Genomic DNA, 27,852 nt, shown 5'->3' with positions numbered 1-27,852 from the left:
GGTAATGGGGGAAGGGACATTAACACAGAGACACACTCACACACACACACATACACACACACACACACACACACACACACACACACACACACACACACAACTTAGTATGAGGGACTTGGGGCATAAATGGTGGAAGTGGGAGCAGGTGTTTGTGCTGAGCAGCCTGTGGGTCACACGGGTGGATGGATGGACAGATGGACGGAGGTGTGTGAGGTACAGACAGATAGAAAAGGGCATGGGGGGGGGGGGGGGGGGGGGGTACTGAGGCCTTATCAGGCCAGGGCCAGAACACCATGCCCCCCTTCTGCCCCCAGCAGTCAGATTGGACTGGGCGACTGCAGGCCAGCAGCACTGTGTGGGGCTGGAAGGGTGAGCGGAAGCTTTGGGCAGAGTGTGTATTTCTGTGTTTGTCAGAGTGAGCATGTTTACCCCAGTTGCACAGTTGGAGAAGGCAGGCAGGTAGTAAGCAGCAAACATATGAGCAAAAACACACACACACACACGCACACACACACACACACACACACACACACACACACACACACACACACACAAACACACACACACACACACACACGCACACACACACACACACACACACACACACACACACACACACACAACATGACCACAGACTGGGAGCCACAAGCCACACAGATGGACCACCGAAAACATTGTTGTGTTTGAAATGTGCCAGCAGCCCTGTCTGTCTCTCCTTGGCTTTTAAACTGAAATAATATCTGAAGACACAGAAGAGTTAGGAGACCTTTGGGAATACAGTCCTTCTACTACAGATAATAAAGAACTGTCTTTGGGTCACAGGCCTTTTATTCTGTTTGATGTGACCCACATTTTCAGAGTTTTGTCTCGAATTTAAACTTTTTTTCACTTTTTTTGCTTCAGTTTTAGCCTGCAACCAAAGTGGGACTACTAATTGGGCAATTTTCAATTAAAGAGGACCTTTAATCAGCTGCCTTTGGCTTTGTAGGACAGATGAAACAAACCAAAAAAGGGTCAAAGTGTGTGTTCTCTTGCTCAGATGGTGATCTCTCTCTCTCTCTCTTTGTATTTGTGTGTGTGTGTATCTTGCCAGGAGCTGGTTGTGAAGACGCTAATAGTGGCTGAGCCTCATGTGCTGCACGCCTACCGCATGTGTCGCCCCGGCCAGCCACCAGGGAGCGACAGCGTCTGCTTTGAGGTCCTAGGCTTCGACATCATTCTGGACCGCAAACTCAAACCCTGGCTACTGGAGGTACAAGTCTGAATGTGTGTCTGCGTGCATGTGTTGGAGTGTGTGTGTGTGTGTGTGTGTGTGTGTGTGTGTGTGTGTGTGTGTGTGTGTGTGTGTGTGTGTTGACCTTGTGTTGTAAAAAGTGTGTTTTTATTTTTTCTTGCCTTTTTCAAATAATACTTTAAATTTGAAAACAAACAAATGTGTATTTACTGCATTCGTCAAAGGCACAGTTTAATTTAGTAAATGGAATCGATACATTCACATCCAGTAACAACATATTTTTCAATTATTCCAGTCTTTGTTTTAAAATAACGAAACTCAATGTAAAAAATGAAGATACAGAAAGAGAAAATGCTTTGATTTTTGGTTCTTTTTTTTTTTTTTTTTCAGGGTGAGTATTTGTATGTTTGTCAGAGAAAAAGCAGGACTGCACTCTGTGGAGTCTCACCTGTCTGTGCTGCTTCTAAAGTGACAGAAGCGTCGTAACTGAAGTATTGTGGCATCGGCAGGAGAGAGGGAGACATTGCCCGACACTGACAGAAAGCATAAACACCCGCTGATTTTGCTTACACGCTCTTGTCCCCTGGTGCGCAGAAACACAAAGAAACTCCCCCATAGTCTAGAGTATGTATTTATGCAACACGGCACACAAGGACAGACTCACAACCACAGACGTACACACAATTACATGCATGTGTGCATTCATACACACCCTACGCATACAAATTGAAATGTCTGCATACATGGCAGCATATATGATGAGACAAAGATGCCTTTTCTTCCTGTAAATACACACACAAACACACACATACATGCCAGGTAGTTAAATATATCCCAGGATGGCAGGTTGTCTCACTAAACACCCACGTCTTTATCCTTTCAGTGTCCGTTTCTCAACTGTCAGTCATTCAGGAGATGGAGAGGAGTTCAGAATCCACTCCAGGATTTCTGTCTCACCATTCTGATATCAGCCAGTCAGTTACAGCGTGACCTAGATCCTTTAACCCAAAGTGGCTGCACCCCCCCACCCCCCCAAATTGACTCAAGGACGGGGAATGCCTCTGGGATAAGTGTTTGTTTTTACCCATCATGCCAACCCAGAATAAATCTTGTGATTTGAAGAAGAAAAAGTTTGATATTCTGAAGTTAGTGTTTTTCAGAAGAGTCATCGTGGAATTAGGGTGTCATAATTACTCTGCCTGACTCTTTTTGTGTGGTTGAGCAGTTGAATAATATGACAAAAAGACGTACAAGAGAGAGCAAAGGGATGACTTTCCTTTTGACTGCCGGTGCTCTGCGACCGTGTGTGCGCAGTCAGTGATTGTGCCCGTAAATGTGTGCACAAATGTGTACGAGACATGGCAAACAGCCGTGAATGCAGTTGTTCCACTCCAGCAGTAATGATCCCCCCTGTGCTACCAGCAGCTCTCTATAACTCTCATCAATTAACATCCCACGCATACGGAACACACGTCCGTACACATACACACACACGCGCGCTTACGCAGAACCCTGCATCTCTTTCACGCAACATTTACAGCAACAATCATTTATTTCCAAAATTCAACTGATTAGTCAGGGGATAGTTGCAAGCAGAGGCCCCTTCACAAATCCTCACTGCGCACGCTGTCAAGCCTGAAAATAACTTTATTACCACTTTGAAGCAACGTCGACTTCATTCCTATTCAGCAGGGACACAACGCTCAGTCAGGCCCAAAGGCTGGCTGCCACAATCCGTACCCCATGGCAAGCCCTTAGGTCCAAATTAAATTTTTCAGCGGATCACTTTGCAACATTGTGTGGTAAATTAAATCTATTTCACTCCATTTCACCATTTTTTATTTCTTACTTCTGTCACCACCCCCCACCACCACCACCACCACCACCACCCCGTGTCCCCAGGAGCTGAAAACACAATCTAGGTCTCACAGGTTTGTTTTGCATTTGTGGACTTCACCTCTCAGGTTTCCTTGTCGGTGTCACTGTGAATTACACTCGCCACGCCTTGTTGGTGCTTTAGCCCCACTGGTGTTCCGACACTGTCTTCCTCTCTTACTCTTTAAAACGTCACAGTTCATTGTCGGAACATGCAAACTCGCAGCCAGGAAATGAAAGCTCAACCTGTGTAAACTCAAGCCAGTCAGATACCTAAAAGCGAGCTGGTATCTTATATAAGACTGTCAAATGACATTTGTCCTGCCCCTTTGTGTTTGTGTTTTCGTCTGCCCTTTACTCAGTGTGTGTAGGAGGCTTGTAAAGGAAAAAGAAACATGATTGCAACTCACATCCTCAAATTACTCCTGCAGTGAAAAAAAAAAAAAAAAAAAACTCATTTTATTTCTCTTTTGCCAAGGTATTCAAATAGTGACACACCAAATTCCCATGATTAGACGATAAGTTCACCTCTATCTTATCATTGCAAAAAAAAAAAAAAAGCCTCTGTGCAAGACAGAATACACTAGCTCTTTGTAAGCAGACGAGCACAAAGAGAAAACTTTGCAAACAAACTGATAAGAAATACAGATACTTAAGAGAACAAACCTGCAGATCGGCACACACCTGCTAAATAGCTTGTCACAGGGGTGAAAACAGAGAAGGCAGGAGTGATGCTTCTCAAACCATGGCTAGGCATCAATCGGGCGCTTTGTGCTCAGACCAAGTATAGAAAGGGGAGAAGAGAAGGTACAAAGAGAGAGACAGGCTTTTGTGTGATGCTTATCTTAATTCAGCGGGGTTTTCAACACAAGTTTTACCTCCTATTGACATTCAAAACATCAGCACTACATAGGAGGACACACACACACACACACTTGCTCAAATGGCGTAACCCAAGACGCTCACTTTCATTAAAGCAGCCCAGACGGCATCTGTGTCTCGTATAGGGAAGGCGTTTCATTGAGCCGTGATCTGCGCTTAACTCACACACTCACGATGCTTCTTCTCACGTACACACTGGCACACGTGCACGCACACACGCACAAACGCATGCAAAATCTCTTTAGACTGTGGTTTGTATTGTCAGTATCAAGGCTTTGGCTTTAAGAGTTTCAGAGAGTGTTTTGTTATCTTTGGAAGCAAAAAAAAGACACAAATGAGAGACTCAAAGGACATCATTATCAATGCAGAGCCGCACACATTTTTTTTTTTTAGTTCAGGTACAATGTACGGACTGAAATTTGTCATGATTTCTGAAAGGACGTTTTGATCCTTAAAAAAATGGTATCCCACACATCTATCTAGTTGGAGTTATAATGAGGGCCTTCACCCGACTGCAGAATATAGCAATAGGACATTTGCATTCCGCACCTTCTCAAGTGTTTCCAGGGCCCCTGTGCTATAAGCCAGTCTGACAAACAACTACAAACCAAGTAAGGAAAAAGGGATGAAATATTACTAGAGGTGTGGTGGGTGATGTGCGAGGACAGGGAGATTGTAAAGCAACAGGCCCTCATACTTTACTCAGATCCTGGAATGGAACCTGGTATGTATTGTACTCATAACATTCTGATTGGTGTCCAAGCACTCCAACACAAGGACTCGTGGCTATAGCTCAGCCTCATTACAGGCTCTCAATTGATTTTGTTGTTTGAGTTGCCCACATGCATTGGGAAAAGAAAAAAAAAGAAAGAAAAAAGATCGCCAGCTGGTGAACCTTTTAAATAAAAAGAAACAAGTGTTTGTAGTGAGCATGAATAATTAGAAACCTGCCTGGTGCGTGTGAAGCTTTCTCTCCAGTGTCAGGCAGCAGGCAGCTCAAAGGACGTTCGGCCTGCTTGTTAGGGTCTACGTGAGGGCTCTCATTTGTGTTCTTAAAGGAGCTGGAGGTAGTGTGTGAATCTACACTTGATTTGTGTTGTGTGTAGGTTTGATGGATGCATACTGTAGGTACTGTGTGTGTGTGTTCGCCTGCACTATAAATACATATGCTCTATGAAAGCTGCTGCATGCAACCGCGGGTGTTTTCTACTCCCTGTGTGTGTGTGTGTGTGTGTGTGTGTGTGTGTGTGTGTGTGTGTGTGTGTGTGTTTGTGTTTTCTACTCCCTGTGTTTGTGTGTCTGGGTGTGCAGTCTTTGGCCCTCAAGGGGATTTTCCTCTGTAGTGTGTGTGTGTGTAGTTGGCCTGTCTACTGCTTACCAAACCAACTCCAACCCACAGCCCATCTTTTTTCATGCAATTGAAGAGGCCTGGAAAGTCCAGCAGAAAACACAAAAAGGACCATTCCAGATAGAAAAAAAGAAGAGGAAGTCATGTTTGCCCACTTTAATGGCGCTTAAATTGTAACTGTTCAGTTAAGATGTCAACTTTCACAGGAGCATAGGACGCTTCATTATTGATTGCTGCAATCTAACTACCATGTCCTCATCCATCTCTGTCCCTCTTCATGTCCCTCCTGGACGAGTTGTACAGAGTGATTGGCAGCTAATGAGGCAAGCATGGTTAGGTCAACCGTGGCGCGGGGTTTGTTTGTGTCTCAGTGTGTTTGTGTGCGTGAATAGACATTAAGACAACAGACCAACAGACTGCAGCTGGACTGCTCCCCCAAGGGCGCTGATTCTGAAAACCTTTTCTCCTCTCCTCCTCCCTTAGCCCCCTGCTTACAACTTTCCCTCCCGCTCTGTTTTACATCACCGATTGTTTCAAGATGAGTTTGATTTCCCCACCCATTCCTCAGAGCCAACATAATCCAGACCTTTCCTTTGAGTGCGAGTGTATATGTGTGTTTGTATGCGTTTGTGTTTGGGGGGGATGTTTGTTCGAAGTAATCTGTGCTGGCAAGTGTAAACAGATGCCACGACACACACATACAGAATCAAACAGGATCTTTTTTTTTTTTTTTTTTTTAACTCCCCACCAGCAAACGGCAACAAACTGCAAGTGAAATATGACTCCTGAAAATAATATGAATGTCCTGTGTGGACTAAATAAATTTCTAAAAAAAAGTCTAAAGAGTAGCCATTTGAAGAATAGGAGTTTTAGAAGAAAGATTTAGAGGTGAGTCTGCCTTCTAGATATTTTCTCAATCGTGTTTTTAACTCCTACAACAGCCAGGTGGAACATTATTACGTATTCAGGGTGATTAGGAAGGAATTTATTTGCTACCTGTGCTCTCCAAATACATCTCATCCCTTCAGGATTGAATTTTGTCGGCTGAAAAATGAAAGAGGAGGACACAAACTGTTTGATATTCTCAATTACCAGGGTCTCCCTTCGTTCCCCTTTTATTCATCTTTGGCACTTAGTAGGATTCCTTCTAATTTAAATGTCCATGAATCTGGTCCTCAGCTCAGAGGGAGCGTCTTTCCTGTTGTAAACCCTAGATGGCAGTAGTTACCTTCGAGCCACAGTTTGCCTTATAAGGAGTTTATTAAAGAATAATTAGAATGATGTATGGGACTGTCTGTCTCTATCCACATCCATTTTCCCTCAACATGACTATTTCATGGAATAAGTATCAAATTAGGAGCGCGCAGACCTCGTATGTGGGGCAGTTGAAAACACACCCCAACATTTAGTCATTTATCATGAGGCATGTATGGCAGCACCAGCCACTGTTTGTGTGCGTTCGTGTTTTGGGTGCATGCGTGATTGAGAGAGAAGATTTATATTGCATGTTTATGACTGACATATGGAACTGCTGTGTGGGCGAGGGACTGTAAAAGAAGATTTATACCCTGGCATATTTAAGACTGACAGTTTGGGACCTTAGGTGTGTTTTGTTGAGATACTTTTGCAAGTTCTTAGGCTTGAATTAGCTTTTTTTTTTTTGTGTGCGACAGCATAACTATGTTCATTCATTGTTTTGTTTTTTTTTGTTTTTTTTAAAACTCCTTAAATAACTAAAACGCATCATTTGCTTTTTTTTTGTGGCTGTGTCTGATTTGATCTGTGTGTGCCTTTTTAAAAGAAGGAGAAAAAAAGTTATTTAAAAATAGCAAACTCGCTGCACCCTGCCTGCCTTGCCAGTCACACGGGTCAGACTCACTGGTGGCTCAGCTCCGCGTCGAGCTGCTCTCTCCTCGGACCTTTCACAGCAGCTCGGCATGCTCAGCTAGAGTTTCCCGGTGTCAGGCTGGTCTACTGAAAACGCCACAAAAAGAACAAAACAGTGATTGATAAGACAGCTGAAACAAGAGAGCGACTTAACATGGCGGCCAGCTGTCTGTCTTTCTGTCACTCTGCTACTCGTGCTCTCCCTCCCTGCTTCCCTTTTTTCGTTCCACCATTTTACGGCAACAAACACTCCATTCTGACAGCGGTTGAACTGTGCCGATACCCTTGAGTGTGCGGGGCAGAATGGGCGGCTTGTCAAAGCAGCGGTTGTTTACTCTCTGCCAGGAATAATAAGAGGGGGTAGTTTTTCTGAACCGATTAATCACAAGCAGCCCTTGCACTTGTTTGACGAGTATTCCACACAGAGAATAGATGTTGATGGGAGGAAGCAATTTGTTGTGGAAAAAATAGCAGCTGATTGTTGTTGATCCATTGCCACTGCTGTGTTATTAGGGTCGGTATGACACAGCAGAGGCCACAAGCACTACTGTTACATGCCTACTACATTTATGACAATGAGTCGGTCATATAATCGTTGCAAAGATTTTTGTGTGCGTGGACGATCCATAATTGAAATGATAATAATGATTCGTTGAATGATGTTAGAATCTAAGTTCTTGTTGAACCTCAGGATGAAGTGAGATCGAGTTTATTCTCTCTTCGTTATTTCTCTTTATTCTCCTCGGTGCGCAGAATGGCCTGCGGCTACAGTAATAATAGTGTTACTGTTAGGCTTTGAATTTGCTGTTGCTTTATTACTTGAGCAATACGCTTCCAGAGGGGTAAAGCATTATGAGACTGAGCCGGCATCCAAACCAGAGGGCGAAAAAAAAAATGTCCCACCTGGAAATTAATAAACTTTATCAGATCAAATAAGGCATGTAACATCTACCGGTTGCATTTCTAGCGCTCAGTTTTTACTTTAGGATCTGCAATAAAGATCAGCAGAGGGATTGCAGTTCACAGACAATTGAAACCGAATGGGTAGTTGATAAAAAGGAGTAATTTATTTCACAGTGGACCTCATAAACATTTGCAGGTTTCTTATGTGTGTCGAAAGCACAGCTGCAGGTGCATAAAGCGTTTTATACGAGGACGTTAATGGTTACAGCTCACCTTCTGATTTTCATATGTTTAATCAGACGGCGGGCAGAGTATAAGCGTGCTGTTTGAAACATCTTACACTGATAAGCTCTCTTCTTACATTCTCACTCTGCCGTTTCAGGGAGTAATGTTGAAGCGACATACTATGCAATGCTGACGCTGAAATGAATCAAAACATGGGTAAAAGAAGGACTTTCTAATCTTTCCATCTGACATTTTTATTGAAGGCGTCTTGGAGCGACCCAGGGCTCCTTTAAGGCCCTGCCAGAGTCACTTACGGAAATCAGAGTGGGGGTTTAGGGGAGCCTGCAGGGGTTCATTAGGACCAGACTGGTCCAACTTCCTCTGCCAGGGAGGAAAAGGAGAACACAGAAACATGAGAGAGAGATAGAAAGAGGGAGATGAATAAGAAATGTAGGGGAGCAGAGAGGGAGGGCCGGCAACGGAAGGGGGTTTGCGAGGAGTGACCAGACTGAAAACGGGAAGAGAGTGGGAAGAGAAAGTAACCAGGTGGAGGGAGAGTAGAACGAGAAAGAGAGAGAGAGAGAGAGAGAGAAAGAGAGAGAGAGAGAGGAAAGATCGAAAGAGGGGGAAAAAAAGAGACGGGGAGTGCTGCGATGCCAGTCTACTCTGTGACAGCTTGACACCACAAATCAAACAAAGAAATGAAGACAAGTAACGAGACAACTGTCACTAGGATCACTGCCAGTGAGGCTGTTACCTATAGGCTATAACGCTCTTAAGCCATACTTTTTTTTTTTTTCATTGTGGCTGTCATATCAAGGAGCGCTCTAAATGAAAACAGACCTCTCTCCCCTTTCTCTTTTGATTTTTTTTTTTTTTTTTTTTGAAGTAAGGTACTGTAGGTTGAAGTGGAGCGCTGTCCTCCTGAGCACACAGAGGGATGTATTGTGTACTACTTTCTATTGAGTCAAAGAGTTGGATTGAGTGCCTGCTCTTTTCTCCTCTTTACGCTGCAAACCATTCATCACCTACCCCTCCTCCTTCAGATAAATGGTTTCTGTGTAGGGAAAAAAAAGCACATGTCAGTGCGAGAATGCACGGTATAGTGAGTTTGTATGCACCTACAAACTCCCTTCATGGTGGAGACTTTGTTGGCACTTTTCGGTGTTTGTGCATCGGTTCTGTGAACCACTGAAAGAGACACATTTTCATACCTTTGGAAGCTCTTATTTGGCCGTCCTCAGCTTTATAACATTCAGAAATGAAAGATTTATTGTACAGCTGAATTTATTGGATTTGAAGGAATTTGGTTTTAGTTGTCTCACTGAAGGACAGTTTTGGAGAACACTGGACGCAGGGCAGAGTTTTTCTGACTCACACAAGCTTGTCAAGATCAGCTTTCAGGACTCACTTCTCTTTTTACGGCCTACCTGCCCCACAGCTGGCTGCGCAGCCGATGCTCCGGCTCTCTCTGTTCTGTGGAGCCTGGTTGTGATGTAAATAATATCTTACAGCACTGCTCCAAATACTGCCACACAGAAGTAAGCACCTTTGTGTCAGGATTAGTAATGGCCAGCTGAGAAGTAGGGAAAAGGAAGAAGGATGGAGTTTCTGAGCGCTACGCTTTGCACTCCTCTGTAAAGAAGCTTTTTGGTTTGTTGTTCTTTTTTTCAGCCCAAAAAAAAAAAAAAAAAATCTCTAAGGCTCAGAGTAGCCTGATGCTGCACAACAATCTGTTTTCTCATTGGCCTATTTCACTCCTCTAACTTCCTCTGTGGAGGAAAGAACGGCTCTATAATGAATTCGTAGACTTTTGATTGGCCCGTTCTTTTCTCCGTTACTTAAATCACAGTTTGTGATTGGCTGTCGTTTCGCTTTGATGAGTTCAGCTGTATCCAAGTGATTTTCTTTTCTTTTTTTTCTGAAGGAAGAAACAGGATGAAAAATGTATCACACTGTCTGTTGATAGAGACTTTCAGATGTTCGTTAAGTAAATGTTTTACCTTCGGGCGGCTCTTCCTCATGGGTTGAGTTGGTCGTCTCTCAACTGGGAGGTCGGGGCCTCGATCCCCAGCACCTGCAGTCACATGTCAAAAGCGTCCTTGAAAGGGGCTCCGGTAGCCTAGCAGTTAGTGGTTAGTGGCTGCCCATGTATGGAGGCAGACAGCCGAGCATCAAGCTGAACTCCTGACTCCTTTCCGCATTTTATTCCCCACTCTCTATGACTTCTGACTCTATCTACTGTCCTATCTCTAAAATAAAGGCACACTAACTAAACCCCAAAATAACCTTTAAAAAAAAAAGTGTCCTTGGGCCATTGCGGCATCAGCGGTGTGTGAAAGTGTGTGATTTTGCTTTGTTAATACTGGTAACAGCTTTACATAGCATCTTCTGTCATCAGTGTGTGAATGGGGTGTAACTGGGTCGGTGTGACTGGCTTTGAGTAGACAGAAGACTAGAACAGTGCTATACCAGCCCATTACCAAAAGTAGACATGTTTGGTCGTCATCAGCCTGTTTTTACATGCTATTGAGCTCCATATATTTGTAGACTGGGTATATTTTTTAATAAAGTTATTCTAAACATTATTTACACAGTATTTTAAACTATAATGACTCAAGTTTAAATCCTTAAATACAATAAGAGGAAGCAGCAAAAGGTCAAATAAATCCTGTATATAGATTAGATATAGATACGGCTGAGGTTCTGTCTCTTGAATGTTTGTACACCTTTCAAATTAGACAGCTCCTTGTGTTTAGTACGATCATTCATAATTAATGTGAACTTACTTACACCCAATAATTGTGCTTCTTTTGAAAGCTATTCCAAATTTGATGACATCACAGAGTGACCGTCTTATAATAGTTCACACGTGAAAAGAAAAAAATGGAGTTTGTGCGTTTGAACAGCACTGGGAGGAGACCTGACTTATCTCCATAATCATCCTCTATCAGGCCGAGCCAGCCTTTAGGTGGACATCTGTTGCATTGTCATTTGAAGTCACCTCATAGGAAGACACTTTTAAAATCACAGTTGCCAGTGCATTCATTCAACCGCCTTTGCTCTCCTCTGCCTTTGCTGGCCTCTTTTGTTGTCTCAAACAATCTCATTCTCACTTAGGGAGAGAGACACAGGGAGCACAACAAAGAACAAAAAGCGCAAGGAATTATTTATAGTGTAAGGTATAATAACTGATATCTGAATACCTTGCACTGGTGCTGGAAATTGTTCTGTTAAGGAAGGTAATCTGCTCTTGAATTTTTCCCTGGGTGACTCTGGCTTTTGTGCCTCAAATCACAGGTGGCTTATTCTATTCTCGCTCAGCCGACTCTCTCTTAGCGCTCCTGATTGTATGCAGGGGTATTGAGCTGAGCGCTTGTAATTCACTGATGCTCACAAAGAGATCGTTTGTTGCAGCGCTACAGATAGGTGTGGCAGCGTCTGTTACTCTAAGGTTATATAGACTCATGAACTGCTTGTTGTGGTTGGCTGAAAAGGGCAGGGTCACTACTACGATGACAGTTTAATCAACATAATGTGTTTATACAGACATGGCCTCGTCTACATAGACAGACATGCACACTTCAGTGTCAGATGGTGTATGTCCAGGCGAAGGCTAAAAGTTCCTGAGTGTCCTTGAGAGAGCAAGAAAGATCCCTTTCCATCTTTCTTCCACTCTTCTCTCCTTGTGGGAACTGATGTTTTTTTTCTTTTGTCCCGAATGCACTCCTGTAATTGCATAGCATTTCTGACTGCTGAATTGAGAAGAAAGAGAAACAAATAAATGAAATGAAAAAATCAAAACAAAAAAAAAACAAACCCAGAATGTTCTTTGACTGTTCCTCCTGTCTTCTCTCTTGCAGATCAATCGAGCTCCGAGCTTTGGGACCGATCAGAAGATTGATTACGACGTGAAGAAAGGGGTGCTGCTCAATGCCCTCCAACTCCTCAACATTCGGTACTGTTTTACACTACAGTCACACACACACACACACACACACACACACACGCAGATAGACACACATGAATTGCATCTTGGGGCCCCTTTAAGTTTCATGTGCGGAGGCAGGCAACACCAACATCAAGCTTTATCTTACAGGGCTCTGCAAGTTTAAGGCTTTCTATTGATTCTTTCAGTTGTCTTCATTTGGCAACCCTCGACACTTTGGAATCTCTTGGATTCACTGCACAATTCAGCTTTCATTTGGTTATGGCGTCAAACTGATGACACAGTAAAAACATTATTCAAAGTTTGGGCTATTGACGTGAAAATTTATACAGCAAATTTCTGATGTCGTTGCTGCCGGTGCCGATGGCCGCGGTGCAAAGCAACGCCTCGATTGTGTGATTTGTAAACCCTTCAGTCAGACACATGCTGTGTCTGTGTGTGAGTGTGTGTAAGAGAAACAGGATAGAAAATAACTGGACTATCTGATCGCCAGAGTCTACTAGAGTCTCGTTTCTATTGTTTACTCTGCGCTGTGCATTTACATAAGCTTCCTGTGTGGCCTTTTTTACACGCTTTGTGGGCGTATTTGTTTGCTTGTTTACGTTACGCACACAAAAATTATTCTTGTATTGTCATATATTTTTTGTACATGTGAAGAGATTGTGTGTGTGTGTGTCAGTGTGTGTGCGTGCGCCTGTTTGCTGGCATGCTTCTCTGTCCCCTGGCTACAATGAGCCTGTCCACTGATTGATCATCTTACACCAGACCTCTGGATCTCTGCTCTCTTTTTCTCTGTGCTTGTCTTCCTCTTAAGGCTCTAAATATAGTCACCACTAGCCCTACACACACACACACACACACAATGGATCAATTACATGCAGCTCCATAGATCTAGTTCGGTCAAGTGTGGAGCAAGGTGCAGCCATCCTACATAAAAAACTCTCTCCATCCCCCCCATCCCCCAGCTTCAGACAGCACAAACAAATCTCTTATCAGAATGATTTGTTCCATGGCTGATGTTTGCTGCATTCCCACAGATTAAAAGAGGAGATTTGATTATTTCATGACAAATAAATTGTAGGAGGCGAGGAGCTTTTTCCACTGGACAAACTGCTTATGTTCACACTGAAGTGAATGAGGGCTTTGTTCTACGCGGTTCACCTTTGCCTTATATAGAAGTGACTTTGCTTCCCTAAAGGGAGGGGTTAGTGGTGTGTAGAGGTAGGGTCGGCTCTCAACTCTGTTCACAACACCAACTGTATCAACGTGGGATCAATTCAGGCCCGGCCGGGCATGGACATTGATAAACCTCAGCCCCCCCAACAGCACTCAATATCCAATTTAAAGGGCCACCGATTGACTAAAATGAATTGCCCTCTCTCTGGACTGCAGTGGCCCACTTGTTCAGAATTAGCTGTCTGGTCCTGTTCTTCCTGGGGTTGTTGGTTTGTTATGTCTCCGCGGTGTTCAATCTTTTGTGAAAGATCACCAAGCACTAAAGTGTGCAACATTGAATAAGAAGTTGATCAGTCGAGCAGTTCTTGCAAACGGGGCTTCCAGCTGCAAAGCAATCACAAGCTGCATGTTGTGAATAGTTACGTGTTTTGAAACATCCATATCCTAAACGGGACCACGAGAATGATTCAAAAACAGAAAAAAAAAAAAAAAAGGTTAGAGCTTGATTGGAAAATACTAAACAGGCCATTCCATTTGTTTAAATATTTCTTGTTTTGACTGTGCTTTTGTTTTGTGTTGCTGAAGAGCCAGTGATAAGAAACGTAACCTGGCGCAGGAAAAGGCAGAGGCTCAAAGGCGTCTCTACGGACACGGCTCCATGAAGAAACTCTCGGCTGCTTCCTCGGACTGGGAGAAACAGCGTCACACACTAGAACGAAGGAGAGAAGAGCTGGTAATGATTAACCCTTTTTTTTTTTCTTTTTTTTTTTAAAGCCAGTGACTAGCTTGTTGGACAATATAGTGCCAACACTTTATAGAGTTTCTAATGTCCATAGCTGGGATCTACCCAGTAAATCCACAGTTTTATCTGTTGGTAAGTAAACACCACTGAAGCATCTGCTGAAGCATCTGCTGAGCAGCTGTACAGGGTGATGCCCCTTACCTGTGGTCAAGGGAGTTAAGAGAGAAACCTCATTCATGAAACAATGGCTTGTCATGTTATAAGCTACAACAATAAGCCGTGTGATACCTTTTAAGCCTTTTATGCTACAATAAAATGAGCTCAAAAAGAGGCTTGGTATCAGTCGTTCTGGAATAGGTGCCCTTTGGGGCTATCATCCGGGACAGTAACTAAACTCATGAACCTTTTAGTAGAAAAAAAGAAGATAAAACATGGAATGGCAGCATGTCTGTGTTACTTTCAGCTTTCCTTACTTCTCACTCTACATCCAAAAAGTCACGTTTTTCTGAGACATGTAGTATACTATTAAATTATTTTCTCTTTGAAACGATATGAGTCAAGAGACTTGTTCCTTATCTATATGAGGAAAAGTGGCTGCTACTGGTACTTTAACACCTCCCACCCTCTTTGATTAGCCCTTTGATCAGCGACGGCAGTAATCAGTGGGAATAAGGAGAGATTGCGTACAGGCACCATTTTCAAAAGGGCACTATCTCCTCTTTAAGTGCTGTTATGGTTGAAGTGCGAGACCAGGTTCAGACCTATTGAAGGCACGTATTACCTCCTGCTCAATAATACTGCAGCGCAAGTAGTGGAGCTAACCCCTCCTCTCGGCTTTATGCCAAATCGTCCAACTGCGCTCCACAATTACAACCTCCTGACGTATTAATGAGAGAGAAGATGGAAGGCCTCTAAATTACAGTCATTGTTGTTTTCCCCCGTTAACGTTTTCAGACTTTATTCTTTCTGTATTTAGAAGAGACTGTGGGTATGACAGGTGCCTTTCACCTGAGAGACATAATCCTTTTCCTTCTATTTCTAGAAAGAGCGACTGGCACAGGTCCGCAAGCAGATCTCCAGGGAGGAGCACGAAAAGCAACATTTGGGGAACTACAGGTAAGAAAGAGGCAAATCAGCTAGCGCAACTGACATGTCTTGTACTCTTACACGTACAGGGTCATCAGCAGCTTAGAGCCCCCATTCAGGGGAATAAATAATGCTGCAAAATTAGGGCAAACAGTGTTTTGTTTGAGTGGGAGAATGAAGACTGATAGGATATGAAAAATACAAAGCAAGAAAGGGAATCGGAGGTGGTATGTCAGGTCAATGTTTGAATCCTTGGACTCGTCTCTATGCTCATAGTTACCTGTTCAGAATGTCAGAAACTTTGAATTAGCAAGTACAATTTGAGATCCTCCTTCCCTTCTGTCTTTCACCACCCGTCTCTTTTCCAAGAATGTGCACACATACACACATTTCCAGGTTTAGATTTTCTTGCCATCACTCACTTTCTTGCACACACACACACACACACACACACACACAGACAGACGCACACGCCGTCACAATCGGCTCTGCCTTCTTGCCATCTCCCTGAGTGTAAGCGACTTCTTGATTCGTCACTTGACTGAATGGCGAGTCAGAATGCTGATCCCCGTTCGCATGAAGTGCCGTCACCCCTTCCTTCTTTTTTTTTTTTTTCTTTTTTTAATTTTCCGACATGCAGCCAGACAGTCAATCAGTCAGTGCTGAGGTCTGTCTGGAGCACCCCTAATAAAGACCTCTTAGCATTCAGATGGTGTCCCGGCGCAGCACTCGAGTCTGATTAACACAACGCTTCTCATTAGATGAGTTTGGGTAATGAACTTACTTACATTCAGCTATTAGACAAAACTTGAATCAGATCAAGAAAGCAGAGACCCTGTGGCATCAGAGGGAAACCACGCTAGTTCCTGCTATTGTTGATGCTCATTTTAAATCATGTAAGCAGTTGGAAATCAGGAGGCTTGAGAGACACTGATGACCGAAACAATCGTTCTGAAAATATGTTAATAGAATATGAATTGTAGTTTTCTGATGCCTGTGGGAAACTGTGGGAGGAAAAAAAAATCATTTGAAAAACATTGAATATCATCCTCAAATAAAACCTCCATATGTTCACAGATGGAGTGTGCCAAAAAAGAGGGCGCAGTTAACATCCCCACTATTAAAGGGTTGACCTTATGCTTAGCAGTCAGGGCGATTGATTTGGCTCTTTGAGGACTGACATGTTCTTGTTCTTGTCATATTTTATCATTTCAGTTTTTTTTCGTTTTTTTCTACTCTATTCCCGTGTTCGTCCTCAATGCTTCCCAATCTACTGGCCTTCAGTAGATAGGACAGCTGAAGAGAGACGGGATGTGTTAGGAGGAGAGAGCTAAGGGTTGATGTGCTGTAAAGTGCTGAGGTCTGATTCTTGAACCCGAGCACGGGGGCCTCCATACATGAGGCGCACAACATAACCGCCAGGCCATCAGACACCTTGAATGTTCTTTTAGAAGAAGGTGAAAAGTATAGGAAAATCTAGCACAGGATGATTCAAAGAAGGGGAAATAAAGCAATTTGTCCATGTCAGGTTTCTCTTTCAGGAGCAGCTTGATTTGAACTGCAGCAACAAAAAAACGAAAAAAAAAAAAACAAGAAGTATATAGATATCGAATTGGGTCAACTTCTTAACAATCTAGATCAGAGGCGTAGCACAACAGCTCTCTGTGAAACTGTTAAGATGTGCTGCAATACAAATTTCAATTGTGGAACTGTGCGATGTTAAACTTTGCTTGACACTGCACTTGCACTCAAAAATCTGTGATTCAGACATGAGTGAATATCTAAATCATTTGTAAATTGCAGAATAGTTCCAACTGCTGCAAAAACATTGAATCCAGCTGTGTGTTTGAAAAAAAAACCTCTGCCTTAAACTTGACTTAACTTGCAGATATGCCAAACTACTTTCCTGCGTTTCCTCTTCAGACTGGCCATTGCTTATTTGGTTTATAACTCTGCCATTGTTTGGATTTGATGGCGAGAGTGATGACTTAAAGGGAGTCTGGAGATGTATTTCAAGGATAACCTGGCAGAGGCTTATACAATTTCCTAATCCCCTCAGGCCCAAGATAAACACTTAGCACGGTTATAACTGAGCGTAAGTATGCACAATGTATGAAAAGGAACATAAACCAAGACTGAAACGAATGCTTAAGTGCACATCTTAAACAAATGTACGTGTGTGAAGCGTTGATGCATTGTGCCATATAAAAACTTAACTGAAGTTTCCACACCTTCTTACTTCAAGGTCTCTGTTAATACGTATTTCTTACTGTCTTCTCTTTTGGTTCTCTGCTTCTTCATTATTCCCCCCCTTCATTCTGCCACTCACCTTTTCTTTTGTCTCTCCCACCTCTGACTGAAATACTTATAAATTCTCCTCATTTTTGTGTTTCCTGTCCTTCCCACTCTCTTTTCTGTCCATCACTGCTCTCACCTGCTGTGCATCAACCTCTCTGTGGCTCATTTCATCGACTCCTCCCTCTTTTTCATCTCCATTGTTGTATAACTTTTTTTCCATTTCTTTCTTGTTAACTCTCCTCATATTTCCAACTCTTTCCTAATCCTATTCTGTTTTATCCATCACTGTTCCCCCCATCCAAATACTGCGGCCATTCCTTCACTCACCTTGTATCCTTCTTTTGCTCCTTCTTTTCTTCATTCCTTTTCTTCATCCCCCTCATCCCCTTCTTTTTGTTTTCTCTTCTTTCAATATTATCATTTCTCCTCTTTTTTTCCGTCTCATCCCCTTTCACCCTGCATCGATGACCCTCCTCCTTTGCCTTTCCATTGTCCCTCCTCTCTTCCTCACTCTCCTTGCCTTTCTCTCTGTCTCTACTGCGTACAGGCGCATTTACCCCCCAGACGACAAGCTGCTGTTGGAGAAGTATGAAAGCCTGCTCTCGGCCGCCTTTCAGACCTTCCTCGCCGGGCGTGCTGCATCACTTCAAAAGGAAATGAATAATCCTCTGAAACGAATGAAGGCACGTACATCAGTGGCAGACTGTCACACACACACACACACACACACACACACACCATAGAAAACCTGCAGAGACCAACACCTAAACACATGCACACAATATTCAGACACTTGTGGACAAACACAAGCTGAAGAAAAGAAACTCTGCATTTCTATTACGATTCTGCCCACAGAGACCAAAAAGGATGCCCAAATAATGCAGAAAGTGTGCCGCAGTCCTTCATTTTTGTTAGAGCGACTGACAGAATGCCCTTCTTTTTCTGGCTTTGCCTCACTTTCTCACTGTCATTCACTTTGTCTCTCCACAAATATTTGTTGTGCAGTGTACAGAAGCTTTTAAAAGCAAATCAAATCCCACACAACATTGTAATTTCTGTCTTTTAACAGTTAAAGCACTTTTTTTTTTTTAAAGCTTTTTTTTTTGATCTGTCACATTCAAGTTGTCAAGATGCTCCAAAGTTGATTATAGTTGCTCTGTGCAAATATTAGATGTCATTTTTATTTGTTATATCACACGAATTTAGAGATACATACTTCAAATTATGATTATGATATTTGCTTCTGAGAAGAAGTCTTTGTATTCACATAACTACTGTAACTTCTCTGGTACCAGGAAAAATGTGGCTTCATCTTAACTTGAAAGATAATATGAAGACGCCTTACAAAGGACAGAAGCTGCTTTTCAAACCAAATCACTTTGAATGAAAAAGAAAAAGAGAAGAATGTGGAGTGTTTAAATGGTGACAAGAGAAATACGAGAAAAATAGTCCGAAATAAAAAGTGAAGATGGCAGGTTGCTGATTGAGACAGTCACTTTTGTTCCATGCAAAATACTTCTTGAAGTATTGTGACAAACAACTATAATGAAGGCGCTGTATGAATCGGAATGCCTTGAGTGGAGCACACAAAAACAAGCAAAAGATAAATGTAATTTTCTTTTTTCAAGTTTGGTTATGTATTCAGAAAGAACAAATCAATGATACAGAAAGAAAAAGACTATGTGGTAAATCAAAAAAACATGGAGAGAAGAGGCATACAAAGAAAGGAAATGGAGATTGAACAATAAACCTTAACTACTTTTGGCAATTGAATAGTAATGGTGAATAGTGAGTATGGATATCTCTGACAGTGGTATTGACATTTTAAATCCATATCAAAGCCCAGGGAGCAGATTTCATGAGAAACTTGTGCTGCTTTTGTAGAAACAAACCTACCTTGACAGCCTCTTGTCCTTCACTGGTTGTTTTTCAAGACAGTTAATGTGCGTCCTTTAAAGCGAGTCTCTTGCGAGAGTTTTTATCGAAATGCCAATCAAAGATCAGGCATCGGAAGAAACAGGCCAGGGTAAGTTTAATTCACCCAGAGTGACTCATTTTTAGAATAAAATGGGGATAATAAGACAAAAGGACGATGCAGACTTTGCTGTCTTATAACATGATCATGAGTGACAACCTCACTGCCATTGTTTAAGGACTGAGTGCACGATACAAATCTTGTGAATTTATGGAAAAAAATAACTTTTTTGAATTGAAGGTTATTCAGCAGACTTCCAGTAATGCATACCTTTTCACATTATACATGCATTCAGACGCTGATTTCCTGTCAAAAGAATCAAAGTGACTTGATTTACATTTCTTGAGAGACTGTCTGGCTTTGTTGCATTCCTCAGCTATGCCGACTTTTGATGTAAAATACTTAGATAATGCCTTACTGGAATATTTTTTGTGGATAATGGAAGATTAAAGAACACAGGAAAGCTAGACTAAAACTGGTCAAATGCATTTTTTCATTTTATGCAGACTTTACATTACTAGTTTCAGTCACAGTGGCTAATTTGACGCTATTGTTTAGCATAGATGCTGCTCAGTGCTTAATTTCGGATATATTTCTCGAACATTTGACTTTTTCCGAAGGGAAAGATTTAAATGTAAAATCTACTTCTATCCATAGCAAGGATATCAGGAGTGCCATGGATTCTGGTCCGCTTATCGGCAGAGATGGAATTCTAACCAAGTTTCAATGTAGGAAATTCAAAGATCTCAGTTTCGTTCTCTTTAGCGACTGCAGAGATAAGCTCGAAGTTCATCATGCCAAATAATACTTTACGTCATTAGTGCACCTCAGGCTCAGCTGTCATTATGTTAAATCGTTCATTCATCCATTTAACAGTAAATCTATTTTGACATAAAAATGTTCCAAATGATGTTTAGCTAAACTCACTTAAATATGTAAATATTTATACTTATACTTACTTATAGTGGAGGTGCTTTACCCGATCAATTTATTTGTATAGCGCCAATTCCTAATACATGTCATTTCAAGACACTTATCGAAAACAGGGTAAAATACCTTACTTATTGCTATATTACAAAGACCCAACATTCATCCATCATAACCCTGGTGGTATCCTTAATTCATCATCTTCACTAGTCCAACTTTCTTTTGTAATGTTTTTTACAGGTGTTGAATTGTAGAGATTGTTTGTCGGCATGCCACAAACATATCTCTGCTTCCACAAGATTGCTGCACTTGTTGGCTACTCAGGGACATTGTGAATTGAATAAAAGTCATGAATGGTCCCCACTGTCAAAAAATAGATGCAGCATTATTTGTTGTAATCACAGTGCAAATGCATTGCAGTCATTCTCCCAAGCGTCACTGCTGTGCTGCAGACAATTGGAGGGTTACACTGGTTTCTCAGGGGTTTGCATCACCCTTCTTTCTATTTCTATTACAGTTAGTTTGAAAGGTGTGCATCAAATTGTTTGTCCAATTGTTAGCTCTCTATCCTGCTCGCTCAGCTTATGTCTTCCTATTTTGTCATTTCTCTTACATCAAATCTTTAAGACACCAAAAAAGAAAGTGTTGCTGAGCAAGTACATGCTCAGCTTGCTGAAGTCCTCTGTCAATATGAAGATAAACACCAGTAGTGATGTATCAGGTAGTATATCAAGTTTTACATTTTACTGGGTAATGACAAATCTTTAAAATACTTTCAGCAATAGGCAGTCAAAAAGGTAAATGTAAAACATGTATGTTGTACATACAAAGTTAAGCAGAATTAAAATAAACATTATAGATTACATAAAACCTGGATCAGCCAGTATCATCCACTACAGAGCTTAAACCTGTGAATAGTAGTTAAACAGATCATGCTTGAGCCGTGATCCGTTCAGATCACCCCTCACAGCTTGGGCTGAACGTGAACCCCCTTCACTCTCAGCCCATCTGCATTTGCGTGTATGCTTTGTGTGACATCAATCAGTAGCTTCACTTCAGTAACGACACAGGCTGCTGTAGTCTGTTGCTGTAAACATATCCAAACTCTCTCACTCTATCCAATAACGCCATACCAGTATACTGCCTAAATGCATAGGCACCATTTGTTGTTTGTCTGACTCACACAACACACTGCAGGAGCAGCCAGTGCACACACGTACATATCTTCAAAGTGTGTATTTTACATGTTCAAAAATTGAAAAAAGATGACATAAAAGACTTCAGTAGATTACAGCAAACCTGTCATTCACCAAAACGTTTCTATTCAGCGTTTGCAAAGTGGATGTGCATGATGGGAGCTTCATGTTTTTAAATTGTTGTTTTTTAACATTTGCATTTTCTAAAAAGATGTATTTACCTGCTTCTACATATTATTTTTGGAATTGTAAATATGCATAGGTCAATATGAAAAAGAGATCTGTTGCACCACTACCTGTGATGCATTCAAACCTGCACTCTTAAGCCCCATTTCCACAAAGTGGTCCGGTATGGATCGGTACAGTTTGTTTCGGTAAAGCCAACTGTGCCCTATTTGGTAGGCGGATGCTACCAAATCGCTAACAGCTAACCTGCTAATAAATTCAACAAAGGAGAAAAAACGAGACACAAAAAGGGATGGGTGGAAAATCTTTCAACTTGTATTATTGGTGCTTTGATACCATTTGGTATCTTGATTTTTCATAAATCACTGAAGATCATGGAGACAAAGCAGCAACTGTGATTTTAAGAATACTAGTGCAAAACTAATACTTTTCAACAAATTGTCATTACTTTATATTTAAACACATGTAAATAAAGGGATGGTTATGACTTAAGGACTGATCAACAGTGGATTAGATACAGTCAATGACAGTTTGGAGTGGCCAGCCTTGCATCAATTATGCCAATCCAAAAAGCCCAACCTGAAATAAGGTTAATATCATTTTAAATTAACGTTATTTATTAGTTATATTTTCACCAGGTCACCAGAGGGTCAGAGAGCCCTTATAATAAGCAAAACATTGTATCAATCATCACTGCCACAGTGTCATGAATTTGATAGCTTGAAGTGTTTTGTTGACACACACAAACGCACACACAACAACACGGAGCCAGAGGATACAGTGCCCACTTAAAGGAGCCCAGACGGCAGTTTGATAACTAATCTAAGAGAAAAGCAATCACTTTTCATCTTTTTTTAGCAAGAAATTGAAGCTTTTTAAGTCCCAAGAAGAAAACATTAATCAGCTTTGCCTGCATTTTAGCTATGGCCAAATGGCTAAGGCTCTAGCATATTGGCAAAGGCCATGAAGCTGCCTTTCCCAAATCCAGCCTCTATAATAGCTGCCAAATAGCAATGCTGGTTCAGCCAGGGCCTTTTCCAAGACCCAGATAAGGCACATTCCTGTGAAGTCCAACTTTTTCTAATTTGCACATTTCAGTTTGACTTCAGTGTTATTACAGCCATAAAACACTGTTTTAATTATTCCTTATCAGTGTTTCATCAAGACTAAACTACCCTGTGTCTCTTTGTTGAGACTTTGTACTGTATGCTGTTTTGTAACCAAAAGAATCACTTTTGCCAATTTCTCATCTTCAGTCTGTCTTCTAATTATACTATGTTTTTCATTTCTGAAGGAGGAGGACATCTTGGATCTGCTGGAGCAATGTGAGCTCGATGACGAGAAGCTAATGGGAAAGTCCTCAAGGCAACGAGGCCCCAAGGTGAGTGAGGAAGAGGTAGCAAGACACTGAAACCCAGGAGAGAGGAGAAAGAATAAGGACCATGTGCCTCAAGGGACCAAAGAAAAAGTGCAAAGAGTGTCAGAGAGGGAAAGAAAGAGGGAGTGAGGGGGGAGGTAGGTAGGCAGATGCCTGAAGCTAACGCCCACAGAAAGCATATAGGATGTGATTCAGAAAAATAAAGAGGGGGGTAGCGGATAAGGCGAGAAAGAAAGGAATCAAAAAAGAGGCCAAAAGTGAAGATCCAACTCCCCTAGGGGACAGCTGTCAGGCTGTCTCTCCTGCTCTCTTCTTGCCATCTCTCGTTCTGTCTATCTCCCCCCTTCTCTCTCTGTTCCTCTGTCACATACACCTATACACCCCCTCCATTTCCCACGACAGCACATTACTCCCTCCATCACCTAGCTTCACTCCCCTCCCTTCACCTCTCCATCCCTTTCCTCTGCCTGAACATCTACATCCCTGCCTCACTCACTTGGGGGCTAAATTGGCTGGAACACTCAAAGAGTATGTTAGGGACTCGACAGGGCAGTTCAGCGCTGCATTAGAGAGGCCTTAGTCGGAATGAGGACTTGTTCAGACACAATCACTGTTGTCCAAATTAATTTGGACCCTGTCAGTTTCGATGTTGCTGGCTGTGAAGAGAGAGACATTGAGGAGAGCGGAGAAGGGGGAAAGAAAGAGCTGTGACGGATATATTCACTCCTCCGAGTGCAGCGCTCACAAGCCATCTGGTGAAAGGGAACCAAGAAAACATGAAGCCTAGGAAAGTGAGTGAGGGGATTAGCGAAGGGGTTTCGAGGGAAGGAAAGGCCAATGATGTATGTCACTGCTGAAGAAATGTTAAGACGGAGCGTGGAGAGCACAAAGTGAAATGTTGAAATATGGAAATGCTAGCTATTTCTTTTTTTCCTATAATTTTTATGGTCTTCCTCCATTCTTTTGCTCCTAGCTTACTAAATATGTTTTTTTTTTTTACATAATTACATTTGATCCTCTTACTGTAAGCCAGTTTCACAGAGTTTCCAGACAAATTCTAGTCTACAGGGCCTGACCATTTTTAGACTTGCCCGTCAAATGTTTCCAACACAGCCATAGCTTGTGTGGGTTGACTCACACACTCTTAGAACTTGAACTGCACTATTTGGTTTAAGCTAGGTGCACACTACAAGACAAATGATATATTTTTTGCCAAAGTCAACCAAGCAAGCACTCAGTTAATGAGTCACATGGAACAAAACAATGGGCGATTTGAAATCAAGCTGAAGACGGAAGCTAACAACGGAAGCAAGTCTATTGTCACTCACTTCGAACTCTCACTACAACTTTTATGTCCCATGTTCACACTGTGTTTTCATTTTCACCTGTGGGGTCTTGCATCTTTGTCCTTACTTCCCACTTAAGCATTCTTTTACTCAAACACTGTCATTCATTTAGTTGAGCACATGTAAAGTTTCTTCCTTTCTCTGTTCTCAAGTGTCTGTTCTTCTGTTAACCTTTTCTTTCCACTGTTGATCCGCTCTCTTCCTGTCTCCTGTTTTCTCTACACTTGTATGTTTGGAGTCCTTTTCTCCCTCTCTCTTCATTTCCGTTTTCCCTTCTATTCAAAGCATGTGTTTTAATTACCCTCTGCTCCCAAAGTTAGATTCACCTTGTCCAACTCTTTATTTCTCTCCTCATCAGTCTAACACTTCCATATTTCATTTTATTTTCCTCTCATGTGTTTAATCTCTGCCTGTCTCAATCCTCCATCACTCACCCGCACAGCTACCCAGCAGTGACTGTGTAAGCCCTGTGATCACTTCCTGTCCATTAATTCAGGCTTCCTGACAGCAGTGCCCCGAGCTAACAGTTGAATAACAGATGAATAAATACTTTATTTATATCATCAGTGTGTTCCCGTCCTGAATAAGAAGTTGAAATTCAATGTAATGAATTCTTAACATTTAAAAAAAGCTTTCATGTTTTAGGTTCTAAAGCAGATCAGTGTTTCATAAATGAGGAAGTCAGCCACCTGTTCTAAGAAAGCAGAGTTTAAAAGTTTGGATTACCATCCTTCAAACTTTAAAAATACAATCTGTTAGAGCATAAAACCCTTTTCAATTTGTTGATTTTAAAAGGTATACAACATCAGTTTTAACATATAACCAGATTGGGAAAACCTATTTCTGCATACACTTTATTTTGAAATATAAACATCCACATTTGTTCACGGTATGAAGACATTCAGTTTTCTTCTTCATATATTAAATCACAGTGCCCTCTCTCAGTCGTCCAACCCAACAGAGTCATGGTATAAATGTATGTTCAAACATTAATAAGGAAAAGGGACACTACCAGAAGAGTCATACTTTAATGTGTATGCTATATCGTCATGTATATGGTGTGTTAATGAATGAGTGATTACTTGTTGCCATGTACGATGTTAAAAAGCCCTTGTCTGCAGAACATTCAGGGACATATTGCTTCTACTCACTTTTCAGGGCTTGCCGATCACTTGCTCTTGATCCTTCATAGGGCAGGTGACTATGTTTGGTAATTTCCACAAACATTACATATGGCCAGCCTTCTGCACCTCAGTAAGGTCGAGAAGCATGTGATCCTCACTCAGCCAATCAGAAGAGATCACCCTACGTCACTGATCCTGCTATTGTAGCATTTGAACCAAACATGGCACCGTTGTCCATTTTTATTAAACTTACAATTTTTGAAAAATGTTATAACAGAAATAAAGTTGTGTTATGTCCCTGAATAACACTATGAGGTTGAATTTTTTGAATTTGAAAGTATTTCAATGAGTGCCCTGTAAAGGGTTAAATGACAAGGACACTGTATCTATAGAGGAAGCACACGAAAAGGGGTGGTAGAAGTGGTAGAACTAAGAGCTGAAATGAGACCAGTTGACAGTTACAGGCTCACAAATAAAGACGTGAATGTAAAATAGTGTATAAAATAAGATGACTTTACTGTCTATCAGAAGGTCACAAGGCTTAAAAATGAAATGAAGCACATCAAAATAATATAATTTCAGCACAGAAACACACACGCAGGTAGAATAATAAGCCTGCAGGTAAACATACACACACCTGGGCGGGTGGGCTGGCTGTGTCACCTCCAGGTCTCCCAGTGACAGATGGTACTGTAATAGGCTGCGGATAAAGAAAGGCTGAGGGAGGGTGACAACATCTCAACATCTTTATATACAAGTGTTCTTGTGTGTTTAGTGTTGTGCTGGTGTCCTTTTGAGAGACTGTTTGAGTTTTAAACGTTTGGATTTCTGGTACTTTATGGTTAGCATGTATTCGGTGTAAAGTGCCCCAAGAATAAAAGAAGAATTAACATATGTTTGTGTGTGTTCTATAGATCTAGGTGCATTCTCATAATAACAATATGTGCTTGTTTGTTTACCCTACCTGCAGCCCTTGACCGCCATGCCAGAATGCAGTCAGACTCCCAGACGTCAAAGACCAGACTACCTGGCTGACTTCACAAGTGGCAGCAGCGCTGATAACTCCTGCTCCTCCTCAGATGACGAAGAGGAAGAGAGGAGGAAAGCAGGAGGAGGAGGAGAAGGAGGAAGAGGTGGAATTAAGAGGGAGAAGAAAGTTTCCTATGACCTTGGGGACAACAAGGAAAAGAACTTAGCTGAGCGCTCAGGTAAAGAGGCAGGGTGTAAGATGTCTGAGAATCGGATTATTAGGATGGGGGGGTTGTTAGAGACCTTGTTTTCCTGTAAATGTTGGAGATTTTATTTATTTCTTTTGCTTGCTTACGTTCTCCTTCTCATTCTGCCTTGTTTGCAGGTTTATTTTTTTCTGATTACAGCAATTTAAAAAAAAAAAATCCAGATGTAATAAATCACAGCCAGAAACCTGCAAAAACGCATTTTATTGATTGGTTTTAAGGTTTGCTTTTCCATTTCAAATGTATTTCACTATGACAGTAACAAAGTGCAGACAGGAAATAAATAAAGGACACAATAAGCTATTTGGAATTGAAATTAGATCTGTGAAGCGACAAGCACATGATGAACTCTCCAACCAGGTGCACTTTCCAAATTTAAACAGTTTAAAATATTTATAGTAATAGGACAAATATGTACATGCACTTTATTTTTTGTAGAATTCAAATGCGGGGAGACTTGATTTGATCTGTACCTTCAGTGCACACCGGTACACATCCTCCAGCATCGCAGGGTTGAGCCGCCAGCAGGCGTTCATCACAAACGTTCATCAGCCCGCTAGTTTTTGTGATGTGATAAAATGTTAGCAGATACTTGGATTTTGATTAAAGTGTAATGGCTGACCCTGTGACATCTTGTTGCTTGGCGCCTCAGTAAAGAAGCGTCTTTGCTTCACACATTCACACATATGCACACACACAAACACACACACACACCTACATAGAACATTTGAAAAGCACTTTAGGAAAGATAAGTGTCCTTAGGAGTGCAGTTCCAGTGAATTAAAGGTGGAGGGCAAAAAGACAGAATGTGATTGAAAGAGAAAGTGTTAGAAAAAAGACTCCTTTTGTTGTTTACCTTGAAAACACCTTGAATTTTATG

General features: G+C 41.7%; 1 protein-coding gene across 4 annotated transcripts in view; it reads left to right on the top strand.

Moving 5' to 3' along the window:
- Positions 1 to 27,852, top strand: part of ttll7 (tubulin tyrosine ligase-like family, member 7) — a 69,438-nt gene that overhangs the window by 22,862 nt on the left and 18,724 nt on the right. For all 4 annotated transcript variants that reach the window (XR_013779710.1, XM_079350480.1, XM_079350481.1 and 1 more), the window contains exons 9-15: positions 1,094 to 1,252; positions 12,218 to 12,312; positions 14,065 to 14,212; positions 15,264 to 15,337; positions 18,153 to 18,288; positions 23,184 to 23,270; positions 26,708 to 26,945. Coding sequence is in view for 3 of the 4 variants with exons in the window: in XM_079350480.1 (XP_079206606.1) it covers positions 1,094 to 1,252; positions 12,218 to 12,312; positions 14,065 to 14,212; positions 15,264 to 15,337; positions 18,153 to 18,288; positions 23,184 to 23,270; positions 26,708 to 26,945 (937 nt within the window). In the remaining variant the exon portion in view is untranslated. The remainder of the gene's footprint in view (positions 1 to 1,093; positions 1,253 to 12,217; positions 12,313 to 14,064; positions 14,213 to 15,263; positions 15,338 to 18,152; positions 18,289 to 23,183; positions 23,271 to 26,707; positions 26,946 to 27,852) is intronic.

This window comes from Symphodus melops (genome assembly GCF_947650265.1).
Source record: "Symphodus melops genome assembly, chromosome: 8".
Taxonomy (NCBI): domain Eukaryota; kingdom Metazoa; phylum Chordata; class Actinopteri; order Labriformes; family Labridae; genus Symphodus; species Symphodus melops.
Note: the sequence above shows the minus strand (reverse complement) of the source record. Positions and strands in the feature narration are given on the sequence as shown.